The 26,149-nt window shown below is 43.2% G+C and overlaps 2 protein-coding genes across 2 annotated transcripts; one reads left to right on the top strand and one right to left on the bottom strand.

The window, feature by feature from the left end:
- Window positions 1–1,196: 1,196 nt before the first annotated feature.
- On the bottom strand, window positions 1,197–25,195 carry rnf207a (ring finger protein 207a). Its single transcript, XM_076743243.1, has 19 exons — window positions 25,067–25,195; window positions 24,901–24,929; window positions 24,472–24,665; window positions 18,657–18,789; window positions 17,941–18,085; window positions 17,589–17,670; window positions 17,413–17,488; window positions 16,502–16,627; window positions 14,372–14,418; window positions 12,816–12,888; window positions 12,051–12,119; window positions 11,568–11,636; window positions 9,887–9,993; window positions 6,765–6,942; window positions 6,020–6,205; window positions 5,705–5,756; window positions 5,496–5,613; window positions 4,649–4,741; window positions 1,197–3,538 (listed from the first exon to the last, which is right to left on the bottom strand). Exons 3-19 carry the CDS (start codon window positions 24,663–24,665, stop codon window positions 3,388–3,390), a joined length of 1,899 nt encoding a protein of 632 aa, XP_076599358.1. The 5' UTR covers window positions 24,901–24,929; window positions 25,067–25,195; the 3' UTR covers window positions 1,197–3,387.
- Window positions 19,519–22,791, top strand: zpr1 (ZPR1 zinc finger). Its single transcript, XM_076743254.1, has one exon. It carries the CDS (start codon window positions 19,658–19,660, stop codon window positions 20,981–20,983), a length of 1,326 nt encoding a protein of 441 aa, XP_076599369.1. The 5' UTR covers window positions 19,519–19,657; the 3' UTR covers window positions 20,984–22,791.
- Window positions 25,196–26,149: the final 954 nt, after the last annotated feature.

Here is a 26,149-nt window from a genome sequence, read left to right as displayed (position 1 = left end):
CTTGTAGTATTTTGCCTCTTTAGCAATTTAAACTTTAAAAATATCAAAATCATTTCTATCATCAAAGTCAAATAAGCTTTATTGACCATTTTTATTCACCGCAGGCTATTTGTTGTTATGGAATATTTCGCTCTCACTAGTCCTCCCTGTTTCCTTTCTTCCTTCTCTCGGAGCAAACTTTCATACTGAGCCTTGACCCCTAAAATGTCATTGCAAAAATAAATAAATACAAACAAAAAAAAAAAATGCAAATAGCACGTTTTCTCAGTGACTCACTTCCAGGCCAGGAGTGAAAATATGACCCTCCGAGCAGCTGGGGTCACATGAAAACCCTTGGCTATGACTCCTGGGTTAATTATACAGCACTGGGGGGCAGTGAGTGATCAAGAATATTGACAAGCTTTGACTCACATGTCTCTAACTGACTTTTAGGTGCACAGAAGTAATAATTCCAGGCCTGGATGGGAAGATCTCAGCAAAGAAAGTGCTGGATTAACAGCCTTCCTATCTTAAACATCTCACTTAACCCTCACCTACAAAACTACAAGAAACAGTCATGCTCAAACTCCTCAGAGATCAAACCAGTGCTCATATGTGAAATTGATTCGGGGATGACATTTTTATGCCTCAAGCTCCTCGAGTCCCCCGGGAGGGCTCTTTCAACCCTTGACCTTTTCACACCGCGGCCTCGTGCATCTGTCACCGGCGATAACGGCATCAAAATTGATTCCAATTACCCTCCAGTCCACCGCAGCCAACAAATCCCCCGCCATTTGACGAGGGAGTGATTGGTTTTATTTGCTAGAAATGAAATAAAAATACACTGTAAAAAGACGCCGCTTGTTGTCTCCTGAAGGTGTTCCTTCAGTTAGCCTGATGAGCTTTAGACGTGCTGGTAGGCGGCTAGCTGTTTCCCCCTGTTTCCTGTCTTTATGCTAAGCTAAGCTAGCCGGCTGCTGCCTGTAGCTTCATATTGGCCAAACAGACACAAGAGTGGTATCAACCTTCACATCCAACTATTGGCGAGCAGGCAAATAACTCTGTACAGACTTTTGAGTTTTCTGTTCTCGAGACAGAAAATCCATGTTTTCCAGTCACTGTATTAATCCTCCTTTCTGTAATCGCCCCGTATGTTCTCATCTTACTTGAAAGCCACAATCCATAAAGCAAATTCAACAGTCTATCGAGACACCTTCACATGTGCATCTGTCTTTATTCTGTAAAATCTTTGGAGCCCGTTTCAGCTCTGCATGCGGCGTAATTAAGACTCTTAGCTGTATATTTCACACTCATTATATAACCATTTGTGGTTTCTAAATCTGCTCTATTTGCTCTAATTGTATCCTTCTTAATGTCACACTCTATTATTTCTTCAGTGACCCAATTTTCCATAGAGATCATTAAACTTTCATTTTATCTTATCTTTATCTTCCTCCTCTGTCTTTAATGTTTTTTTCAATTGCGTGTTGAAGACTTTCAGGGTTGAAGAAACGAAGCCTCGGAGGCAGAGCTCCTCTTTCACGGTGTGCTCCGGCAGCTGTTGTAAAGCCAGCGGAGCGAAGGTGTGTCCCGTCTTAATTGTTGAACAAACGAGAACCATCTCTCCGTGAACTTTGCCTCCAAATGTGCCTCTAAAAACAATAACGTTTTTTTTTTTTCTGGGAGTGAAATAACCTTCGGATTTGTTCCCCCCTCGAGCGGGAGGTGAGGGAGCCCAGCAGAGACTAAGAGAGAGAGAGAATAATGAACAGTGAGCATGGACCAGGTAGTTCGATGAGTACAGATGATGAATGACCACGGGGAGGGAGTACAGGACCAGAGCAGAGGCACAGCCATTTGTTACTCTGCTGTCACAAATGTATTTTTAATGAATCTGCACCCCTGACTCCTCTGCAGAGCAGGACTGTTCCTTAAGGCCAGCATGACCCCAATATTTCCTGTAAAGCGGCGGCTCTGAACAAACCCACTTTAGCTCTGGCTGTGTAATGTAAATAACCTTCTCCTTCTGAGCGCTGAAGCCATCAGTCTCGCTCCTCATTATCATCCTTACCTGCGCCGAGAATAGGGGCCCTTCGTGTGTGTGTGCTGGTAGCAGGTGGGGAGGTTTCACCTTGAGTAGCTCCTGCGTGCTAAGCTTTTCTCAGAGATGTTGTTTTTCTTGGCAAAAAGTCCTTCGATAAAAGCCTTTAGAGTCAGCAACACTATCTCCTGAAATCATCTCAAATTCAAATTTTTTCTGGTGATATACGGCAGCTCCTTTCGATCCCCCCGCCTTTGCTGCAGTGGGGTAAACACCACTATGGTCTACTTCTTGTCAGTTTTAACAAGGCATCAGTTTGAAACACCTGATTCATTAAGAGGAATATATAAAGAGGAAGAGGACGAGGTGGGAAGCAAGTGAGAGGGAGAGTTACCTGCTGATTTCCTGCAGGACGAGCACCTTAAAGCATGCTGCAGACGCTGACATGCGCTGAAGTCAAGAGCCAAACCAAGGGGAATATATTTCTGCAGCGCCGTGATCGGCTGGGATATTGAGGATGAGCGTGGAGTCTAAAAAACTAGCAGGAGATCGAGGTTAAGCCAGGGCCAGTTACATTCACACACCTCTGTAATTCTAGCCTTTCCACTTTTTACATGGAGCTGTGGAAACTGCAGGAAGGGGGGGGGGGAATCCCCAGTGCCGACAGGAAAAGACTGCCTCATTTCACAGGAGACTGATGCATGAGATGCTACACATGACACACATCAACATGTGACCTACACCGACACCCAGAATGACACACACATCATTGCATTTGCTGTGTTCCATCTGCGCTCTCGCAGCGGTTCAACAGTCTTCTGGGGAATCGGACCTGGGCAGTCATCCATCATCAGCCTCCAGCTCCCCGAAAAAAAGCCCAAAAAAAAAAGTGTTTTATGCAAAGAATGGATCCTGCAGAAAGCAATTCCACACACACGGGAGGAAAAAAAAGACAGAGCGATAATTCACACTCTCAGCGTACTTATCATTTTAACAGCCAAAGCACAGACAGAACAACACAAGGCAATCCAAGAAATGAGATACTGTTCACTCTGTTTTCTCACTAAAGCAGTCCAGTAAATAACACCAAAGCAACTCTTCATGCTTTCCTCATCTTTATCCGTTTTGAACAAAGAGGCCGACAGCACTGAGTCTTTGACCTCATGTCCAGGCGTCCACTTGGTGTCGATCCGAGCGCTCACCTTGGAGCTGTTGGCTGCTCCCCGCCGCTGAGAAAATGTTATGTACAGTATCTGGACAGCAGATGAAGTCACATACCAACCCGGGCTTGTTAAGGTTGGATTAAGGCACGTTGATGCACAGGAGCAGGAAGGGGAGAGGGCGACAGACATCAAATGACATGGTGATTATGAAGGCATCTCACTGTGGCCGGACGGCTCCGTGGGACCCCGCTGCCTGCCTGAACGACTGCTCTTGACAGAGCTCTCCCCCGAGTCCAGGATCAGCGGGCGGCTGCTCTTGTCTCTGTCCTGGTCTGTGACACAGGTCTGGTTGTTACTGCAAAGACAAAATAAATGAGGTGCCTTACCCAGAATGAACACATATTTAAGAGATGTTATTATATTGATGGGAAACACTTTGGTTAAATATCATGCTGCTGCTAGCTGTTCGAGGTCTGGGCCTGTTCTTTAAGGTGACACAGTTCAGCGTCTGTCTGAAACACGCCTGTCCACTTGCTTGCAGTTCTGACACTCGACACTGCGCTTCCTTCAGCCCTGAGCAGTACACCTGCCATGACGCCGCCGCATCCCCTCACAGTGCTGGAGTGTGCGTGTCAAACGTTTGATGGCCTCAAAGAAGCCAAAGCTGCTCAGCGTGTGTGCAAACTTATTGAATGATGATGCATGAAAAGTTGGGAGAGTGTCAAATGTAACCAGAAACAGAACGTGATGATTTGACATGTTTAACTGAAAATAGCACAAAGACAACAAGCTGAGAAATTTAACTGTTTTTGCAACATGTGTCGAAGTAGTCGGGTCGTGCTCAGCTCTCTGCTGCATCACCTCTTCTTTTAACGAAGTGTTTGGGAGCCGAGGAGAGCGACTGCTGTCATTCTGACAGTGGAATGAACTCAGTCTTTTAATGACATTATGAACTGTAGACAATGAAATCTCCATCTCTTTCAATTTTTGCCCGCACAGCGTGTCACAGAGTGGTGAACCCCCTGCCCACCTTGACTTTTTATACCCAGTCATGTTTCTCACCTGTTGCCAGTTAACCTGATTAGCTGTGAGATGGTCCACCAGCTGTTTGCTTTTAGCATTTCACAGCTTTTCCAGTCTTTTGTTGCCGCTGTCCCAACTTTTCTGTGCTGTTTTCAGTTAAATGTGGGGTTTCAATGTTTTGCAAATCATCACATTCTGTTTCTACTTACGTTACACTCAGCGTCCCAACTTTTTTGGAAATGGGATTGTATTTGGGACCAGGCTATTAAACTATTTGGGACCAGGCTACTTCTGGGATCATAAGTGTTTGAAAATACTTTGTTTCCTGCAAATAAAACCAAACAGAAAGTGTTTTCCTCCATGACGGACACCTCAGGCTCTTTGTTACAATCCAACCAGAGGGAACATGAAACCCACAGCTGTGTGCAGTGTGTGTCAGTACCTGTCTTGACTGTCTTTAGCGATTGTGCTGTCTTCATAGATTTTCAGCATCGTCTCTGTGCGGTCGTCGTGCTGCTCTTTATGCTCCTGAAACCTAAAAAACGCATTTTGAAATACGTCAAATTTCTTTAGCTGTCAGTGCTCTCAAAGGACAAAGCTAGTGTTACTCTTAAATTATTAAAGAACAAAACCAACAATGTGTTTATCTCCTAACACTTTCTGACTTCTCTGCTCTCTCTGTGGCTCTAAACTTTAAAAATGAATCACAAATATTTACTTTCATTTGCAAAAAAGGCTCAGGAATTTCCTAGAAAAGCTTTTCACTGTAGATTTTCGCAAACACTATGCAAACAGGTGTAAACAGTGCATTTGTTGGAGACTATTTCAGCTCCAGATTAATACAAATTTGCTGCTCCGGTGAGTATTTACCGCAGCAGAACAGTGAGTTAAGATCACCTCAGTGCCCATGTTCATGTTAATGAAGGAACACGTCACCCAGCGCAACAGCAGGGCTCAGTGATGTGTTTTTAATCATTTTTGGACAACAATGAAGCTCTGTGGCACCGAGGTCGAAGCCACACAGAGCGTACTGGTTAGAACAAATAATCTGCCGTTGGTTTCATGAGATTTGTTGCCAATAAAAAAAACAAATTTAATAAGTGGTGTCCTTTAATGTCTTAGCCTTGGTTATTATTATAAGTCAAATGATTGTTTAAAAGGAAAATAAAGCTACACCGACTTTGGAGAGCGGTACGTCACATCAACCAGCAGCCTCCATTTCCTTCCAATCACCGTCATCAGTCAACCAATACGGCAGCAGGTGGACATATATCCTGTGATTACGATACCTGGGCTCGAGCCTCTCTTTGACTTTGGCAATGGACAGGATGTAAGGGCTGATCTGCCTGGCGATGGTGGTCAAGTAGGAGTTCTCCTGCTTCAGCTGCATTAGGTCATGAAGCTGAGCTGGAATCAGCGCACGAAGACAGTTACGTTAGTATAAAAACGTTAAAATGTGAACGAGTAAAATGTTGGAGAAATAAATTGAATTTTTCACCTTCATAGATCTCCTGCTCATTAGTGACCCTCTGAAAAGTCTCATCCCAGACCTACGAGGAAAACGTGGAAAGTTGATTCTCATGAAATAAAATATGGAGCGCAGTCATTCGACTTGTGGGACACCTCGACATTTCTTTCCCTCCATTTGGATTCCCAGCAGTTAAAATTTAAGGCAGTGGGTGAAAACAGGCTTGTTAGTATGCAGCTAGAGGATCTGACTGAGGACAAATGTAGAAAGTTTTTGTTGTGAGAGCTGCCTGGCAGAGGCAGGTACGCGCTAAAGGTCAAACCATCAAGGTATCACTTGACGCACCTCTTCAAACATGACTCTCATAGTTTCCACAGTGGAGTACTGCGCGGATATCTGGCTGTCAATGTGCAGCGATCTGTCCAGGATCTCTCCCATTTTGTCCGTGTTGATGATGGAGTGGTGCTTGGTCAGATCTCGGTGCAGCTCCTGGACCTGGTCCTTCAGATTCTGAATCTCCGTCTGGAAAGTCTGCAAACACACACAGCGCATAAGACGTGACACTGAAGAGCTGTTTCAGTGTCTCTAAGGCAGCAGAGATTTGATGGGTGTGCAGATGGCAGGTGAAGGAAATCATGCTACTGGCTCTCCATGGTTTTAGGGTCAGAGATGGCTCCTCACCACAGGAGGAAGAGTCCTGACTGACGTATCTCAGCACTATTTGATGAACTGCCATGTTTGATTCACACATTCATGATTCCCACGAGATGAACTGTGATAACTTTTCATCAGTTGCAATCATTAGTTAAAATTGCAATTTGATCAAATTCTTGCAAGACATTCCCATCAGCCTCAGCTGTGCTTTGTGTTTAGTGCTAATTAGCGACTGTTAGCAACATGCTGAGGTAAGGTGTGAACATGCTCCACATCAGCATGTTAGCATTGTCATTGTGAGAATGTTGCGCGCTGATGTTAGCTCAAACTGTGAGTACACACTGCTCTTCAAAGCCTTGTTCAAACGTTCTGGGTACAAGCACGAGGTGACGGTCAGAGCTGTAAATCCACATCTCTGGTCACACGCAGCACTCACCCTGTAGGTGTTCTCATAGTTGCGGCAGTGCTCGGTGAAGGGCGTCTCCGTCCCCTCGGCCAGGAGGACCTTGGTGCAGATGTTGCGGTGACAAGTGGGCCTTCGCCCCAGCACGGAACCCAGGGGCATCTCGCTGAGAGACGGGGAGCGGCAAGACACGGAGAGCGGGGACTGGTGCCTGAGGTGACGGGGGCAAAGTCATGGCTGCCTTTATTCTGTCACCAATAACTGTGCTTGATGACATTAGTCTCCATTAACAAAACATTACGTCCAGCTGATCCCTGTCTCTCATGACACAGGGGGATTAAAGCCTCATATTAGATACATTGAATTTGACTGTACAGATATTATTATAATACAGTACAGTGTGTTCAAAACAACCCAATGCACTTTTCTTACTATTTTAAATCTAGTTTCTTTGTACCAGTTGCTGCTGGCCTCCAGAGCTTTCCATCATTGTACTCATTCAATCATCAATCATCAAGATACAGATACAACTCTATATCCTTCTTCTATATACCGTCTTATCCAAACAGACATATTTTCTACTTTTCACATTTCCTTTTGCTTCATATTGCATTGTGCAGTGACCTTCTCAGCCAATAAAACCGATTCTCACGTGGCACATGCGTTAATGCGCGGACGTTTCTGAGTGCAGCCACTTCTGCTGCCGGCCTCGGAGCAGCTCCAGTGGAGCTGAGTGCTCCGCTCAAGTGCACCTCCATGGCAGTTTCCATCTGTGCGTTAGCGGGTGTGTAAGGAGGTCAAATGTTTGCACAAACTTTTCTTTTAAATCAAATGAACACTCACTTCCTTTGACCTGCCTGACATTTATTTCTCCAAGTTCTGTTTTTATTCTTATAAATACAACAATGGTGAAAAATGTAAGACAGAGCTGTGACTGTTGGCGGTCTGACTTCATGTTTTAATATGTTTAAAAGTAACCACATGAAGATGTTTCAGGAGAAAATCAATCAGCTCTGAAAAAGGTCAAATTAAATATTCAGTCCCTTTTCTTCATATCTGCATCTGTTCTGCTGGTTTTGTACTTAAGATCTTGATCTCAGTGAACCTTCCTGATTAAAAATATATATTTATATATGTGCGTGTGTGTGTGTGTGAAGTACATCAGTACACTTGCTGTCACTCAAAACATTCACATCTCTTCACCAACACCTTCACAGAGAGTGTGAAAGTATGTTATGTACCGCACACAACCGCACAACAAGATAAACATGCATTTATCTGGATTTATCCAGGACCGGGGTCTTGGCTTCACGCCTGGCACAGCGTAACTGCCCTGAAGCCATTCTCTAATAACCTGGGTGTGACTACATCCCCCTCATGTGAATGTCGTCCTGTGAGCATCCAGAGTCTCAACACAGCCAATTAAAGACATGGTCAGTGCTAAAGCAGCAGCAGCATCAGTTGCATGAAAGAAGTCGGCTGCACAACTTCACTTCTGTTCTGTGAAATTATTATAAAAGTAGGGCCAGCCAGCTGGCCGTCCACCAGTCCCTGCCCGGTTTGCGTCCCACGTTAGCGGCTGACAAGTCGGGAAGGAGCTTTCAGACAGCAACTGAGGATGTATCAGACACAACAACACATTCAGTCACAGTGAGTAACAGGCTACACGGTGTGGGCGGCATTCTGAAGCGACCATATGGTGAGGAAAAACCCATTTCCTCCTCCGTCTGTGAACTGAAATATGGAGTGGACACAGAAGACTGCGGAGTCAAGCACCTTGTGTAACGACTGTCATCTTACAGTGTCGATGGCATCAACAGAGATTCACTAAAGAGAGCAGAAAGCCGGCATGCGACTCTACCCCTGATCCAACACTGACAATCCAGTCAGTGGAACACTGGAGCCTTCACTATAATCACTGTAAATACTGAAGACATGCAACTATAAATGCTAAATTTATGCCAGGTTCACACTGCAGGTGAAGACTCTTCTCCACAAGAAAAATAAACTGCAACACCTGCACATAAAACAGAGATTTACCTGTGGTCTGGTAGGCTCTTACTCCTGCTTTCTTGCCCAGTGTTGATGCAACAGAAGACCTGCCTAAAACATGTACAGCCCTCTCTCTCTCTCTGCCACACGCATGTCATCCTCTGCACAGCCAGCTTCTGTCCTCCCATCACTGACGCCAATTAAAGACTTTGCCCGTGCTAAAGCTGTGACCTCAGCGCCCTGGAACAAAGCGGCCCGACCGCTCCTGCATGCCAACTTCCAGATGAATCCTGGAGAGTTCTGTGAAATTATGATAAAAATAGTGCCAGCCGGCCGGCCACCAATCCCTGCCCACTTTGCATCTTGCGCTGGCAGGGGGCTAAGCAAGTTGGAAAAGAGAGTTGTCAGTATGTTGGCACTAGTGGGTGGGCTTAAAGACCTGCGAACAGTTGGGAGACACTGATGTGGAAAAAAATCGGTCAGGGGAGTGTGTGTACGTGGAGGGGGACAAGCCTCTTTGTTCTGAGCAGTGATGGGCGTTTAAATAAAGGTTGTGCTTACTGGTGATTTGGTATAATTCCCAAAGGAATCTACTGCGTGAACTTAAAAGACTACACGGCATTATCAAAGGGCTCTCAGGTATTTAGTTCTTCAGCTTCACTGCAACTAAATTCAATGTGACGCTTTACTTCTAAGAAAAACGAGACCTAAAAATGAAAACACCTCCATGTATCGACACTCAGTCGTGCATCTCGTCATGTTGTCTGCTGTGTTTCCGGCCCGGCTGCAGGAACACCAGAGCTTACACAAACAGGATCGAAGGCCTCCCTCCCAGCCCCCGTGCAACAAGGTGAATTACACAAACGTATCAGTGCACAGAGCTTACAGACGGACAGAATAACTGCCATAGCGGGACTCAGCATGGCGCCTCCTTTCCGCTCACTGCAGTCATCGCTGTCTACCATCTGCACTTGCAAACCATTTGGGGATTTAGAGTTTGGATCCTTCGTAAGTGTGAAATTTTCTGCCCAGACTTTTCTGATTTCTTGGAAGAATCCCAATGATGCCATGGTGATATTCAGGCAGTGAAAGCTCATCGTCAAAATGAAATCTTAGAATAGGGGATCACTGGGGATGGCGTGCATGCAGGTAAACGATCTCACCTTGTTGCAACACTTGTAGATCCGGCAACAGAAGGAAGGCAGCGCTGACCCAGCAGCAGCAGGGGCTCCAGACAGCGAGCGAACTCACTTCTGTAGTCTGTGTTGATCTAATGGAGGACAGACAGGCCGGTATACATCTGAAATAATGTGCATGCTTTTGTATTATAACACTTATTTTCTCTATGAAAAACAGAAAGCGCTCCTAACTGGGCTGAAGAAATAATTAGAGAAAGATAAAGAAATTGTGTGATTCTGCAGTGGAGGGTGGAGGGGACGATGGTGTCAAACAACAGCCGACTGCATGAACCCAGTTTGTGACATTTTAACGAGACGTCTGGATATTTTCCAGCCATGTTTGTGGCGACTAAACCAGGTATTTTAAGCCGAAACATGATCTTTTCCAAACCCTAGCAAGTGTTTTTGCACCTAAACATAACCAGACCTGGACCACAGCGTTGTCACGACATAACATAAAAAAATTAAACATAATATCTGTGATTTGGAGGAACGTGCAATGCCAACAGTTATTATGGTGATTGGGTTGGAAAGAAAGAAAGAAAGAAAGAAAGAAAGAAAGAAAGAAAGAAAGAAAAACCTAATAACATCAGCATAAAAAACAATAACAACAGACATTATAATTATTCTTCTCATATTTGTGATTTATATCATCATTTGAAATTAAATAAATAAGATTAAGAAAAGAAGAAGAAAACTTACAAAATGTTATCCCACCCATACACATAAAACATGTGCTAATGCTAACATATTGAAAAATGATACTAACAGCCCGGGTGTTATGTAACCAAAACACCAAAACAACGGCACTTGTTTGCGATTGAAAGATTTTGTAAGTTTGTATTTTGTGCAGTAAAACAAAAGGTTCAGGTAAGACGTGAAAGGAAGAAGCTGAATGAATGAGGAGAGGAACATGAAGAAGCAGGTGCCTCCATGGACGGTTTGAGAGGCATGAAAATGATATTTCTGCGTGATCGTTCAGGCCTGTGGAACATCTGTGGGACCTTTTAGAGCAAAGTGACGGACAAAGTGCTCTGCACCATCGAGGAAACACCAAACACAGAAATACCTTTTGGTTTGGAGTCTGTGCCACAGAGGCTGAAGGTCCAACACCTCACAGCACCGACTGACGGCCAGCTATCTGCACGCTTTACTACTGCTTCACTCACTGATATGATATCCATAAATACTCATCTATCTGCTCTCACTATAGGAAATCTTTAACATTCAGTGACTTCGGAGCTGTCAGCAGCACCACACTGCCACTGAAAAATAACCACTGGTCTTTTCTGGGGCTGGAGTGAAGTGGATCTTGATTTTTAAGCTCAATATTAACACTGAATGAACTTTAAAACTCATAACTGACCACTTTTAAGGCCACTGTATCATTTTGGATGAAGTTTTTAAGGAGTTCTGCTTTCCTTTCATCAATGTGGTATCTTCTTATACTGATGTTAATCCCTGATAAATAAATGAATAAAGCTCCTATTAGAAGGGGCTGAACTCAACTCTCATACTAGAAAAAATAGCTCTGGGCTTTCGTGCCACAGAGGAAAAAAGGAGAAACTGCATCTGGAACAAATGAAACAACTAATCAGAAGCCTGCAGCAGATCGCACCCTGAACGTAACCTGTTCCAGCTCTGCGTGAAGCCTGTTCATACTCACTTTGCTGCTCTGCACTGGTCTCAGTCGATGAGGGAGCTTTACAATCCTCTTCAGCCTCTCCATGAGTTGCTGCGTAAGCAAGAACATGCGGGTGTGATTCAGTGACCTGTTTGACCTCGCAGACACGTTCCGGACAGCCTCCAATGAAAGGCCAGCTCAGTCCAGTTAATACTGTAACCTCTCTCTCAGTAAGTAAACTTCCTCAGAGCAAACTTTGAGCTTTGTGGTGTAGAAACAGAGGACAGGATGCGGAGAGATTCACTGATAATGTGTCATCCCCGCATCACGTAAGCAGTGACTCATCCTTTTATCTTTATTCTGTCTATTATTTTCTCTTCTTTTTGGGTTACATATTCACTTCCCCCCTCCTCTACACTCAGATCCTGTATTGCAGCGCTCTGACTCTTTATGCATATTTTCTAAAATATTCATGAAATGCAATAATAATAAAACACAGTTCGCGTTTTACGAGGCTGTACTCACGTAACCCATGTCCAAAAACTCAAACTTGTTGGCTGAGCTGCAGAAGGCCGAACAGGTGACCAGGTGAACCTGAAGCCATCACAGATTAAAAGTTAGATTTCAAACAAGGAACACGAGACACAAATTCAGATTACATGGTATTAAATTCATCCCACAGCTGACCGCACACTTAGCAGGAAATTTCTTCTACTCCACATGATATCATTGTACTTTTACAACATTGATCTGACAGATCAAATTAAAATTTTATATTTTAAAAAAAACACATGATAATCTATGATAATCTGAAGATTAAACCATTTTTTGACTCCTGGTCATGTTTCAGACGTCTACAACTTGGTAGCGTCTCACCAGAGACTGATTTCCCCTTTAAGCCTCTCAGATACTTTCATTGGAACAACTGTTCAAGGACCCCAAGAATAAATTATCTGATATTTCAGAAAAAAAAGAACAGATTAAAGACAATCAAAAAAGAGAAAAAAGGAAGAGAAATTGTGTGATTAGTCATCTCACGACCCCTCACCATTATCTAGGACCCCTTTGGAGGGGCTCAATCACTTGGCTGGTATATGAAGTACTTAAAACTGTCTCCAACTGTTAAACACTGCTGAATGTCAGGCTTAATAAAGAGATCAGTTACATTTTACTGCAGAACCAGTACTTTTATTTTTGATACTTTGAGTATAATTTGCCGATAATCCTTTATCCTGTCGGTGCTGTGGTTTCTCTTACTGGCTCTTGGATCAGGTCTTTCTTGTACTCTACCTGCAGGGTTGGTAGGAGGGCAGTAAGGTGTGAGAGCTGCTCCTTTAGTGCTTTCTCTTTCTCCTCATGTTGACTGCAAACACACACACACACACACACACACACACACACACACACACACACACACACACACACACGTAACGCTACACCTTCACATCCACGCCCGCAGAAATTCTCAGAGGATTCAGCTCAGGAGGCAAAACCACAAACAACATGCTCCATATTTGCAGCAGCTAATCTATCTGTCTTCTCTATCTGCAACAAACATGCAGACACAGACGCAGGCCGGACACACAAAGCCTGACATAAATAGCCTTTAACACCCTTCCGGGAACTCAGCCACTGGACTGCTTCCAGGCAATGGAGAGAGAGAGAGAGAGAGAGAGAGAGAGAGATGGAGGACACTGGGCACAAAAAAATCTCATTAAAGATCCCCACAGAGTGCAACCCGACACACTCACTCACATGCACGAAATTGCTCTCATTCAATCGTGCATACGTGGACACGGAGCGCACAGCGAACAAGAAAAGTGCTCCGAAACGGTTCTCATCCAGATTTTGTCATTTGGGATCCTTGCTGCTTCGTAAATGGCAGTTTGCAGACTCACAGAGAAAACAGAGACGGAGATGAAACACAAAATGTGCGTCTACTCAAACGTCATTTATCAAATATACATTAGTCATTAATCTTAGGTAAAATGTCATTGATGTACAATAATTTGATCTTAGAGCCTAATTAACTGCAAACCTTGGAGGGCGTTAAATCAAACTTTAATGATTGCTGTGGGGATGTAAGGTTTTTCATCATTTTAGTGGCTGGATACTTGTGAGTTAATGTTAAATTAATGGTATTGTCATTATCCTGTTTCTGCAAAGTAATTTCTGTATTTTTTTTATATTATCTTACAGTCTTATTTCTGCACAAGCAAGCAGTTACTAAGTCATAGCAGGCTGCCAGGAAAAAATAAGAGCTACGATCCTCAGGACAGTGTAGTGCTGAAAATGGCTCAACGCCACATTAAAGGCTGCTGCAAGAGACACAAGTTGCTCATTTGTCAGTCGGCCTGACAGCAGGTGCTAAAGGTGCTAATGGTGCTGTGCTTTCCTTTAAATTGGTGGAAATGCACAGACTGCGTCCAGCTTTTCCTGCAGCTCTTACTGCTGTTGATATTACCTGAGAAAGTTTGTCATTTGCATACTGTGTATATTTGCATACTTGAGTTTCATTGATTGGATTCAGGCACAAGCTGCAACCACAGGCTTGAAACCTGTAATCCCACTGAAGGGGTTTTTAATTCAGCACCAAATCTTTTGTTAAAATGAAAATCACCCAAGAAAATGTGTTTGGCGAGGAGAGAGATTATTCCAGAACAAACAGGGTGCAGCTATTCATCACCCTGAACACAATGCAGCATGATAAAACGGAAAAACTATCAAGTGACCCGGCGACAGCAGGATAAAAGCGCTCAGTTTGGTAAATACTGTGAGGCGAGCTCTGTGGCAACAAAAGAGCATTTTCACATAATGACTGTGAATCTTTCTATATTTTATTTTACCTCTGAGCAGCTTTCAGCAGAATCTTCTTCCTCTCTGCTAGTTTCTCCTGTCAGATGAGAACAGAGAAAACACCCCCTTTTATTCCTCACACTGCTGTGAAAATGGCCTTGAGCTCTCTAATACCTAATGAGTTTTCAAGATTGTAGGGAACAAACTGCTGTAAATTCCACCGTGTGGCGTCTGCTCTCTCGGATTGTTCAGTATGCAGAGAACATGCGCTCTTTGCTCACTGTTAGGTTAACAGAGACATCCAGTGGCCAAACAGTGCAGATGGCGACTGACTGCACCAACTTCAGACTGAGGTCAGAGAGGACTCGACTCTTTGTGGAGGACTAGACGTGTTTCAGAAACATGTAAATCTAATAATTTGGTGCACAAAGGAGCAGTCAGATAAAAGTCCACCACATATTTGAAGATGCAGCTTTACTGTCTGTCCGAAATGATGATGTTAAGTCTTACAGTGGTTAATAAAACGAGTCAGCCTTGATGATAAGATGTAACCAACAGCCACGTTGGATCGTTCTGACACACTTGTTTATTTCATGTATTGTCTCTTTACTTCAACTCTTTGGGGTTAATGTACGTTTGACTGAGTTTTCATTGTTGCTGTATAAGAGTTGAATTGTTAATTATTATGGTTCAGAATCATCTGTTATGGTGACGCTCGTATTCTTTCCTTCAATAATGGCTGGAACAGTGCAAATCAGACACCAAATGAAATCGTTTTGGTCCCAAAAGAAGAATAATTAAATGATTAAGACTTCCATTAAGTCGATGTCCCACAGTTTTCACGATGGGAAAAAACTGTTGAAACCATTTTTCTCTCAAACTCCCTTTGATTTTGAATTTGTTGTCCAGTCCAGAAAAGCCTGACCGACCCTCGATCTTAATTGAACCACAGCGATGAAACTGGGCCCTAAATACTCTGGGAACCTGTTTTTCTCTTTGCCGTCTGCAGTGCACTCAGCAGTTACACTGAACAGATTTAAACTGTGATCGATCCACAGTATGTTCAGCTGCTATTCAGCCACTAACCTTTAGAAGTTTTAAGAATAGCTTTGTTAAAGCAACACGCCTATTTATTCCATTATTCCATGGTATTGGTCAGTGGTTCTCAAACTGGAGATCGGGCCCCCCTAGTGGGGCGCAGGGCCACTGCAGGAGGGCCGTGGACGACCAGGAGTAAAATAAACAAAGTGTTTACAGACGCTAACATGCTGACCTTTATCTCACTAATGTTCCACTTGGATCGTTTCTTTGTTGAGTGCTTGAACTTTTTTCAGCTTCTGGCTGTTGACATGACAGATGAAGTTTGAGAAACACTGTCAGAGGCATTATTGCGCACCTGAAACTGAAGAGGGAACGTGTTCCTGCTTAAATCAGCACAGATTTACTGGTGATTTCTTATATTCTTATCTGACTGCTGCTCTTTGTCTCCTTCTGTCCTTTCTGTTGTCAGTCTGGTTGAGTCATTGTCCATCTTTTTGTTCTGCATGTACAAAATATAACTTTTTGTAAACCCTTCACACAGAATACCATTTTCTTGTGAAGAGGACTTTCTTAAACTTAACAGCATGAAACACCACTCAAATACACAGAGTGGGCCCCTCAGCCGTCTGTACTGAATCAAGCTTTATAGATGTAACATTGTCCGTTTAAAGGACCAGTGTGCAGGACTGAGTGACATCTAGTGGTGAGGTTGCAGATTACAACCGGCTGAATATCTTTTACTCACTTCTGGTTTAAATTTGTTCGGTTTAACACGGGACTCAAACCCAAGTGTGAAAGTCGTGTGTTTGTCTGACCCACCCACCCACCCCGCCTTCACCTCATGATGCTCTACTGTAGACACATGGTAGTGCAACACGGCGGACTCCATGGAAGAAGACCCCTCCTCTGTAGATATAAAGAGCTAACAGAAACACAGCTCTTACTTTAAGGTGATTTTACACTAATGAAAACATCCTTATGAATATTACATTCCCTTTCTGCCATTCGATCCCCCTAAAGCCTACACACTGGTCCTTTAAAGAAATGTGTGGTTTCGAGTCAGCGTGCAGGATTTGCTCCTTCCATTGAGTGAAAAACAACAGCTGAGACAACACATCACATCAGGATCATTATATAACCTGCAGGCTGTTGAACAGAGTACAGATTGCGCTCTCTTCTTCCTCCACATTCAGACACACTTCTCCTATCATCGCTCTCAGCAGAACGATGGCCTCTCGAGCTGACGTCTGCAGCTCCTTCACCACCTACAGATGGAGGAGGTTCACTGTCAGTGAAAGGCCACGTAGGCGACCGCGCCGCCGCACATTTGTCATCAGAGCCTTAATCAGAAATATACAAATGGTCAAATATACAAATTAAAGGTTAATTAAAGCTTGAGGCAGAGCAACCAAAGCAACACTATTTAGGAATTTTAAGTTAAAGCAACAATACCACAGTGTTACAAGTAAAAGTCTCAGAATATCAAAATATACTGAAAGCACCAAAAGTAAAAGTGCCAAGCAATAGAATTAGACATTAGATTCTAATTTTTTCATTTTATTATAATTTATAGATTATAATTACTGATGCATGAATGTGTTCATTACTTTAATGTGGCGTATGGTAAAGGTGGAGCTGAGTCTGAATCTGCAAAGTGACTGGTAGTAACTGAAGTTATTGAATAAATGAGTAAACAGTGCAATGCTTGCCTCCAAAATGTAGTGGAAGAGAAGTACAAAGTGCAGTTTTAGTACCTCAAAATTGTACTTAACTTGAGTAAATATACTTAGTTACTTTCCACCATTGATGCAATGTTACAAAACCAGCATTAGCAGTGAAATTATAGTGAAAATGATTTGTATCTGACCTCAGTTGATTCAGCAAATGCTCCAAATATTGTTAAAAACTAGTCCTATTTATGTGTTTATATATTCAAATGGCAGTGTGATGAGCTATACAAATTCATAGTATCACAATATCATCACTGCTGCTGAGCGCTTGAATTATTCATTGAGCCAAACGTGTGGACGATCAGACACGACTCTCTCACCAGCACAGCCTGGTCCAGCATCTCACACCCCTGCACGTAAGCTGTTTCGATATCAATGCAGTGAGTGCGGCTCTCCCTGTGGCACACGAGAGACAACAGCTCATTTAATGTGTAGAGGAGAAGATATGAGAACGTGAAGCAACCATACATAATATGCATGTAGAGGATTCACTCACACTTGCATGTCTCTGAAGCACTTGATGCAAAGCATAGACTTGTTCTCTGTTGAGAACAGGATGTAGGGCTCCTCGTGGAGAGCTGCAGAGACAGAGACGCCTTTTAGCTTCAGCCCACAGTTAAATTATTCTGTTTTCCCAGTGAGCGTGTTTGTGACAAACACACACAAGAGGTTTCAGAATACAAACAAGTGTGCTGATTAACATTTGCCACCAACTGTTAACATGGTGCCTTTCACACTGCTTTCTTCGCGCACAGGTGGGACTCTCATGAGCAACATGCTTCTACACTGCTGAAATAAAGCCTTGCTGGCCTGTAATTCTCCAGGAGGAAATTACAGGTGGTACTCACAGCACTTTCTGTGTTTGGCTTTGCTGCGTTTGGCCAGGGACACAATCTCATGGTGAGAAAACATTCTGGCCTTGTGAGTCAACTCCCTGCAGGCGCTGCATAGCGGCTGGCTGCAAGTGTTACAGTAGTACATCATCCCGGTGTCCTGCACGAAAACAACACAATAAAGAATGCAATTAAAGGACTGGAGTGGAGAAAATGTATTTTATGTAGTTTAAGGTAATATTTGATGAAGAATAATCCTCCAGTGGCAGTATCTGAAGGCTGAGATGAATGAATAAACAGCAGTAATATTCACCAGGATTGTTTCATTTCTCTATAAAGGTAAACTTGTGCTGTCAAAAATGATTTGAAAGATGCTATGATCACACAAACAAATCTACAACGAGTGACTTCAACATCCAGAAGATGCAAAAGTGTCTTCAGTACTTGCACTTATCTGTCTTCAGTAAAAACAGTTAAGGGTCAAAGACAAACCATCCCCTTAAAGCAACAAAGGAGCATTCAGGGCACAAATAGCTGGATTCATCCTGCTTTAACATTTTGTTGTTTGTTTATATCCTCACACACTTAAACTCATCAACACTTCCTGTTTCATATAACCTAAGGGCACATTTACTGTATTTCTAATGTCTGCACCTTGCCTACATATTCCATCAGTGTCGAAAATGCAGACCCAGCCTCTGAAAGTGAATTGTTGTGGGTCTGTTTTATACCTTTTTATTACTTTCCTGGTCACAGTTGGCGCACTGCACTGTCTCCTCAGCGTCCGCATTGTTGTCGACCAGGAACTTCAGCAGGCGGTCCTCTGGTGGGAGGGAGCTGTTCCCTTTTATTACGGATGGATAACTGTGGCAAAGACAGACATTCAGTCAGCCTGAGTGATCTGTTCAGAGCAAATTATGACATTTAGCACCAAATTAGTTAAACTGACAAGTATCCATTGTATTCTTCCCAAAGAAAAGCTTTTTAAAAAGGAAAAGGAAACAAGTAGCAATAAAAAATTGACAAAAAAAAAATCCATAAAATTGAATTATTATATTTTCACATGAACAATTTAAACTGATACCACAAGCCAATTCAGCTATAATAAAATTCATATAACAATACAGCATCCGCTCCACAGCTGGACAGATATATGTGGCCACACAACTGAAAACCAAATCTGAAAAATATATTCTGCTTTCTAAAATACAAAGTAAGGCAAGTGTCTTGTACAACACATTACAATTACAAGGTAATCTAATGCTGCACAAAATATAAAGAGGCATTAGGACAACATATATAAACATATAGAACATATTTTATATTAAAAACCATCATGTAGCCTAAATAGAATTTTAAAAGTGTAAAATAAAACTGGAGATATACATAAACTCCAACTGAATAAGTAAGAAAACAGGAAAATAAAAGTGTAACAACAGTGCAGGATATGAATAAATAATCCCAAAATAGTTTTAAGAAATTATTTAACTGCCTGCAGCGGAGTGACTTCTCTGCAGTACTACCGACAACCTGAGGGGGCAGCAGTGACGTCAGGAACACGTCTACCGAAGAAGAAGAAGAAGATGCGGAAGTCGCTGTTGAGCACGATGTTTAGCCTGTGTGCAGATGAGGCGTCTGTCATCTAGAAAGTTCCAGCACAGACACCTCTGAACGAGACTTGAGAGGACGTGTAAACAGTTTGTCCACGAAGGAAACACGTTCGGCTTTGAAAATGTCTGTTATTTCCGAGGACAGCGTGCGAGGTGGGAGCCTTTTCAAGGATATTAGCGCCGACAACGACGACTGGGAGCCGACGGAGATCGAGAGCATGTGTATGAACTGCCACCAGAACGGTATGACACGTTTACTTCTCACCAGAATCCCTTTCTTTAAAGAAATAATCGTCAGCTCGTTCAGCTGCCCGAACTGCAGCTGGTCTAACACTGAAATCCAGTCTGCGGGCCGGATTCAGGATCAAGGCGTTTGTTACGCACTGAAAATCAAATCAAAAAAGGACTTGAACCGGGAGGTCGTGAAAGCAGACAGTGCGACCACCAGGATCCCTGAGCTGGATTTTGAGATCCCTCCCTTCACCCAGAAAGGTGCACTTTCTACCGTTGAGGGCCTCTTGGATCGAGCAGTTGCAGGTTTGGAGCAAGACCAGCCTGTCAGGCGAGCCACTGACCCCGAGGTGGCTGAGAAAATAGATGAATTCATCCAGAAGCTGAGGAAGCTTAAAGAGGTAGAAAATGAATTCACGCTGGTGATTGAGGATCCATCTGGCAACAGTTTTGTTGAAAACCCAGTGGCCCCTCAAAAAGATGAGGCTCTCACTGTGTCCTGGTTCAAGCGGACGGCCCAGCAGGACATCCAGCTGGGACTAAAGGCTGAAGACGACTTGGACGAGGAGCCGGCTGGCAGCGACCTGGATGCCATGAGAAGCGAGGTTTTGGTCTTCGACACCAACTGCCCAGAGTGCAACGCACCAGCCTCAACTAACATGAAGCTCGTCCAGATCCCTCACTTCAAGGAAGTCATCATCATGGCCACTAACTGCGACAGCTGTGGCCACCGGACCAACGAGGTGAAATCAGGTGGAGCCACAGAGGAGCAGGGCACCAAAATCACCCTGCACATCACCGACCCTTCGGACATGACCCGAGACGTGCTCAAGTCAGAGACGTGCTCCGTCGCCATCCCGGAGCTGGAGTTTGAGCTGGGGATGGCGGCCATTAGCGGGAAGTTCACCACCCTGGAGGGGCTGCTGAAGGACATCAAAGAGCTGATCGTCTCCAAAAACCCCTTCATCTGCGGCGACAGCAGCACGACAGATCGGGTGCAGAAGCTGAACGAGTTTGGGGAGAAGTTGGACAAAGTCATTGCTGGAGAAATGAATGTCCACGTTATCCTGGACGACCCGGCAGGGAACAGCTATTTGCAGAACGTGTATGCTCCGGAACCAGATCCTGAGATGACCACTGAGAGGTACACCCGCTCCTTTGAGCAGAATGAAGAGCTCGGCCTGAATGACATGAAGACTGAGGGATACCAAGAGTGAAACTGAACTGCCAGCAGCAGCTGAAAGGACTGAATGAGCTGATCATTGATAGTGTCTTCTCAAAAACCCAGTGTAATTATATTGCTCCTTATTTTCTCATATTTTCATACATTTTAAGTTAGAAGCTGGGTGCACGGGTGTTCCTGTCTGTATGTTAATCAGTGGGGGAATTCTGAGTTGTCTGAATGTACATTAAAACATGGATGCTGCTGTTCTCCAAGACAAACGCTCGCTCTTTATTGCATTCTTGTGACTTCCCAGAAGATGGCGCTCTGTTAACTGATTAAACAAGTCTTTTCTCTCAGAGGACCACCCACTGTGCGACAAATTAATCTTTTTATACACCTGAAAGCATGGCATCATCTAAATACAGTGTTATCGAAGCTGATAGTTGAGCTGTGCTCTTTGAATTGGCAGATGTTGAAAGACGTCAGGTTTCTGTTCTACGGTCAAATTCAGATTTTCTGCACTAATCTGCATAATTAGTCTGAGGAACAGCCACAGTTTCCACTGTACAATGAGAATTATTGATTTAGATTCTTGTAAAGTCTGACATTTTCTACTGGATCAGAGTAGAATTATCGTATATTTGAGCTGCAATTAAATTTATTAGGAAATAATGGAAAAAATATGATTTCCCAGAACCCAAGGTGAGCTCTTCAAATTCTTCTTTTTATCCAACCATCAGTCCAAAACCCAAAAACGATAGAGTAGAATGACAAAGGAAAGCAGCAAATCGTCGCATTTGAGAGGTCGTTTTGCTTGAATCTGCTTTGCTGAAGTGATCATCAGAGTAGTTGCCCTTCAGTTTTCTCTTGCATTAATTGACTAACGCTTTATTAAAAGCCTAACTCGATCTGATTTTGTTGAGCCAGTCCTTGTTAACCCGCAGAGTGAAACAGTCGTACAGTGAGGCTTTATTCCCAGGTGGAAAAGGACACTGGCAGACGCAGCAGCCAGTTTCTGCCACATCAACCTTATTTACACAGGCCTGTTTGATCCAAACACAACGCTGTTTGCCTCATTTTGATTCGGTCGCAGTTGCACAAATGTTCCTCGCCTCTGTCTGATGTGCATGTTTTATCTGGTTTTCATAGCAACAGGGATCTATTGTGCTCTACTAATAGCAGAGTAGTGAATTCCTAGATTACATGGTTCTTGAGTGAGCAGCTGTTAGCAGGCTGCTGATGATGGAAATAGTAGCTGCCAGGCAGCGGGCCCCTGCAGCCTGAGCCCAGACAGCAGAGCACAGTGGCTGTGTGCCCGCAGGCTTATTTCCATAGAAAACCAATGATTGCCTGGGTTTTCCCCCTCATTTCTCACTACCTCGTGCTATGAATAAAAGCACTGTTATTGGTATTACTGTGATTTATACAGCTGACTCGTGCACATTATCCACCTGAACACAGGTTAATATCAAATAGCTACAAGGCAGATAAAAGTCACCTGTGGTTCAGCCGGTTTGTCCAAGTAATTTTATTGTTATATTTAATTCACAACATTTAGCTCATAGAGAAATGTTCCTGAGCTCGTGTACTAATATCTTTTATCCAATCATGTGTTCACAAAGTGCTGAACCTCGCTCCATCCTCGCTTGTGATTGACTGAGTCTTTCCAGGATGCCTCTTTCATACCCAAACATAATACTGTCACCTGTTACCAAAAAACCTGTTTACCTGTGGAATGATCCAAACAGGTGTTTTTGGAGCGTTCCACTACTTTCCCAGTCTTTAGTTGCTCCTAACCCAACTTGTTTGAAATTCAGAATAAGCAGATATTTACAAAAATCAATAAAGCTGATGAGGTCAAATATTAAATATATTGTCTTTGTGCTGTTTTCACTTGAGTCAAAAGGATTAGCAAGTTATCACATTCTATTTTATTTATGTTTCACACTGCGTCCCATCTGTTGTGCGATCAGGGTTGTATATATATAATCTGCATGATTCTGAATTCAAACACGCTTGCATAGCCTCAGCAGAAACACTGTCTTGAAAAGAGGTGTGGAAATAGTTGTGGCTGAGCAGAATCAGAACCCAGGAGCTGCTCTTCAGGCATGATTTTGCCTTTTTGAAGCAGTTCCCAGTGTGACTAACTGAACGGCGGCACTGTGTGGTATTGTGTTCTGTTTACTGTGGGTGTCTGCCGCATCTCTGATTACCCCGATTGTTATTTTTACTTTTTAAAGTGTATGTTTTTTACTGTGCATTTGTGCCCACACTGCAAACGAATTTCCCCCCGGTATCAAAAACTTAATTAATCAGTTATACTGTAACTATGGGAATAACACAGTGACGTTGAAACTCATCATCACTGATTTCCTTCATCCACATGCTAGAAAAATCTGGGTCAAGTTGTATCTGACGCAGAAGAAAAGAGTCCTGGTGCGAGCGCCGTGCAGTAAAGGACCTGTTCTATACATCCCTGAGTGCTTTGATGGGAGAGCGTTAATACTGCAGACCTGAAGGAGACTGTTAACCACATGTCATTCCTTAATAAGGGATGAAATGGATTGGTATCATGTGACTGCTTTTGATTGCTCTAAGCTGCTGGCACCTGTGCCAAATACCAGTATGCTTTTGTTTGCTGTGTGACTGGTCTTAGAGGAACTTGCCGGCCCCGCTAAGCGCGGCGGCCAAGGACTAAATCAGAGACTGGGTTGACCCTGCAGCTGCTCCAGCCACTCAGGACTGCCCCATCCAGACCAGGCCAGCCATGGGTCACTGAGCAGCACCCTCAAACCAAAACACAGAGACTTGATGCTCTCTGAAACCAATGGGATTCCCCTCAAATCTCCTGCATGAACCAAACCAATCTACTAATCAACTTATGTGGAACGAATCCCTTTGAGCAACGCTGCCCAAAACTGGGGCCTGTGGGAAAAATTTGGCTTTTCACATAAAATGTTTGACCCTCGGTGGGGATTCAAGGGGCAAAATTAGATTTTACTGCGGGAAATTAAACAGCTTAATTAGGTTTGAGCAGTTTGAAATCACCTGCTCGTTACACAGCATCACCGCATTTTATCTTGACACAAACTGTGTGAGGTTGTTATATGAATCGAGTGTGTCTGAAAGACACCAAAACAGTCAGTCCATGACCTTTGGCCTCCATATTTTCAGTCTGTTTGGGGATTTATGGCTTAGTGCAATAGGTGTGATATCCAGGCTCAGATATCCGACGCAGAGATCAAAACACTCTGTTCAACTTCCATTTCTAGTTGAGAAACTTGGTTTAAACATTCACCTTTTTCAGCATTTTTATTGTTAATATGTGAGGAAATATATTTGTTAATATATAAGGAAATATATTTGCTTTGAAAGTTAAAATAGAAAAAGGTTTTTAGAGCAGAGCATCGGTTTCTAATCTAATCTGACTGTGGAGAAGAAGAACATGTGTTTAGGTCGTCCATAAATTAGAGTCTTCCGTTGCTCTCAAGGTTGATAATTTACATTGCTCCTGATCGGCGTCACAGTGCAACCTCTTACCCACAGAGGGGGCAGCTGAGACGACTGTCAATGGTGCGGCCACGTAGACAGCGGGCACAGAAGATGTGGTAGCAGTCCAGCAGGCACGGCGACTGGTACTGCTCGTGGCACAGGTGACACACCAGGGGGTGGACGCTACTGCAGTCCACGTTACAGAAGTTCAAGTCCAAGTTGGTGAAGATTCCTCCTGCCATCTGCAAACAGTGTGTAATGTGAGTATGTGAATAATGACAAACTGTGAGGGTATCACTTGAGTGGCGATTTTTAAAAGGCAACATCATCACATCACAAAAAAACAACACTTTAGTACGTGTTATGGTCTAAATATTCCAGTATTATAAGAGAGGCCAAGTGTGATGTGAGCACTTTAATCAACAGAGTCAAATACAGATTAAAATAAACGAGAACTTTTTCCTTTTTCTCTCTTACCTTGTCAGATGTGTAATCAGTGCCCGGGCCTTCAGTGATGGCACACAGTCCAAAGATGGCAAACAAAGAACATCAAAGACATTATCAGCACCGGCATTAAATCCAGCAAATCCTACTATAAATGCACTAGTAGTCTGCAGGAAAGCACAGACGGCCACTGTCTTACCTCTCCGTGGTGCTATCAGCTACCCCCTGCTGGAATGACAGCAATGCAGAAACTCTTCAATAGTAGGCCGATGGGGTCCCTCCGCCAGGCAGCTGACAGCACACACCTCATGCCAGCCCCCAAGTGTTGCCAAAGTGCAAAAGGGACATTTAATATTGGTGCTCCCATACAGATTAAAAATACAGTTGTCCTATTTCTAATGTCACACTGTTGGACTCCAGGGCAGGGTGAATGGAGGGTGAGGGGTGGAAATTACAGCACTGCAAGTAATTTAATCTGCTGCAACACTTAACAGAGGAATACTTTCGCCTTATCACATGAAGCATTACTTTTATGCCTTCTAAGCACTTTGTAAACACTGTTTTAGAAACATGCTACATAAATGATGCTTAGTGTTATTAGCAAGCAATAACATTACTTTCCATATTATAGAAAAAGAGGCTCAATCGATTTCAATTCAAGAGCCAAACTGTCAAAACTTTCAAATTTTATGCTTACCTGTGGACAAATTGCACATATTTCATCTTTAACTGGTTAAAATAAAAATTCATTGGAATTAGTTCATCTGTTTTTCTTACAGTTAGTTCAAGTTTACATAGTAATAAACAAAAGAAGGTTTTAGAAATTAATTCTCAACAAAAATAGCGCGTTTTTGAGCTTTTTCTAGAGCTTTCGACCACATCTCACGGTCTTCGTCCGTGGTTGGGGTTTGCTCGGTTGTCATGGTATCTCCATGACGCACAAGTGATAACAGATATACGTATTGTCAGTTTACGTGAACTTCTACGGAAGCCGAGAACGGCCGTGATTTTTTTAAATGACGTTATCTCGAGATCATAAATTAAATATATGTTATCTCTTCCGTACATGAAAAATTATATCATTTTGTCGTGAGTGTTTATCTCGTTATCTTGCGAAATTGGTCTTTTGTTTTCCGGAGCTAACGAGATGAAATAACGCGAGAAAACGAGTTTTGTTATTTCGAGGTAAAGACGTAATTTAATCGTGATCTCGAGATAACGGTATAAAAAGTAGTTGCATGCTCACGGCTTCCGTACATATGTTTGTCTGTTCGTGTTGCTC

Source organism: Chaetodon auriga, chromosome 2 (assembly GCF_051107435.1).
Source record: "Chaetodon auriga isolate fChaAug3 chromosome 2, fChaAug3.hap1, whole genome shotgun sequence".
In the NCBI taxonomy this organism is placed as follows: Eukaryota; Metazoa; Chordata; class Actinopteri; order Chaetodontiformes; family Chaetodontidae; genus Chaetodon; species Chaetodon auriga.
Note: the sequence above shows the minus strand (reverse complement) of the source record. Positions and strands in the feature narration are given on the sequence as shown.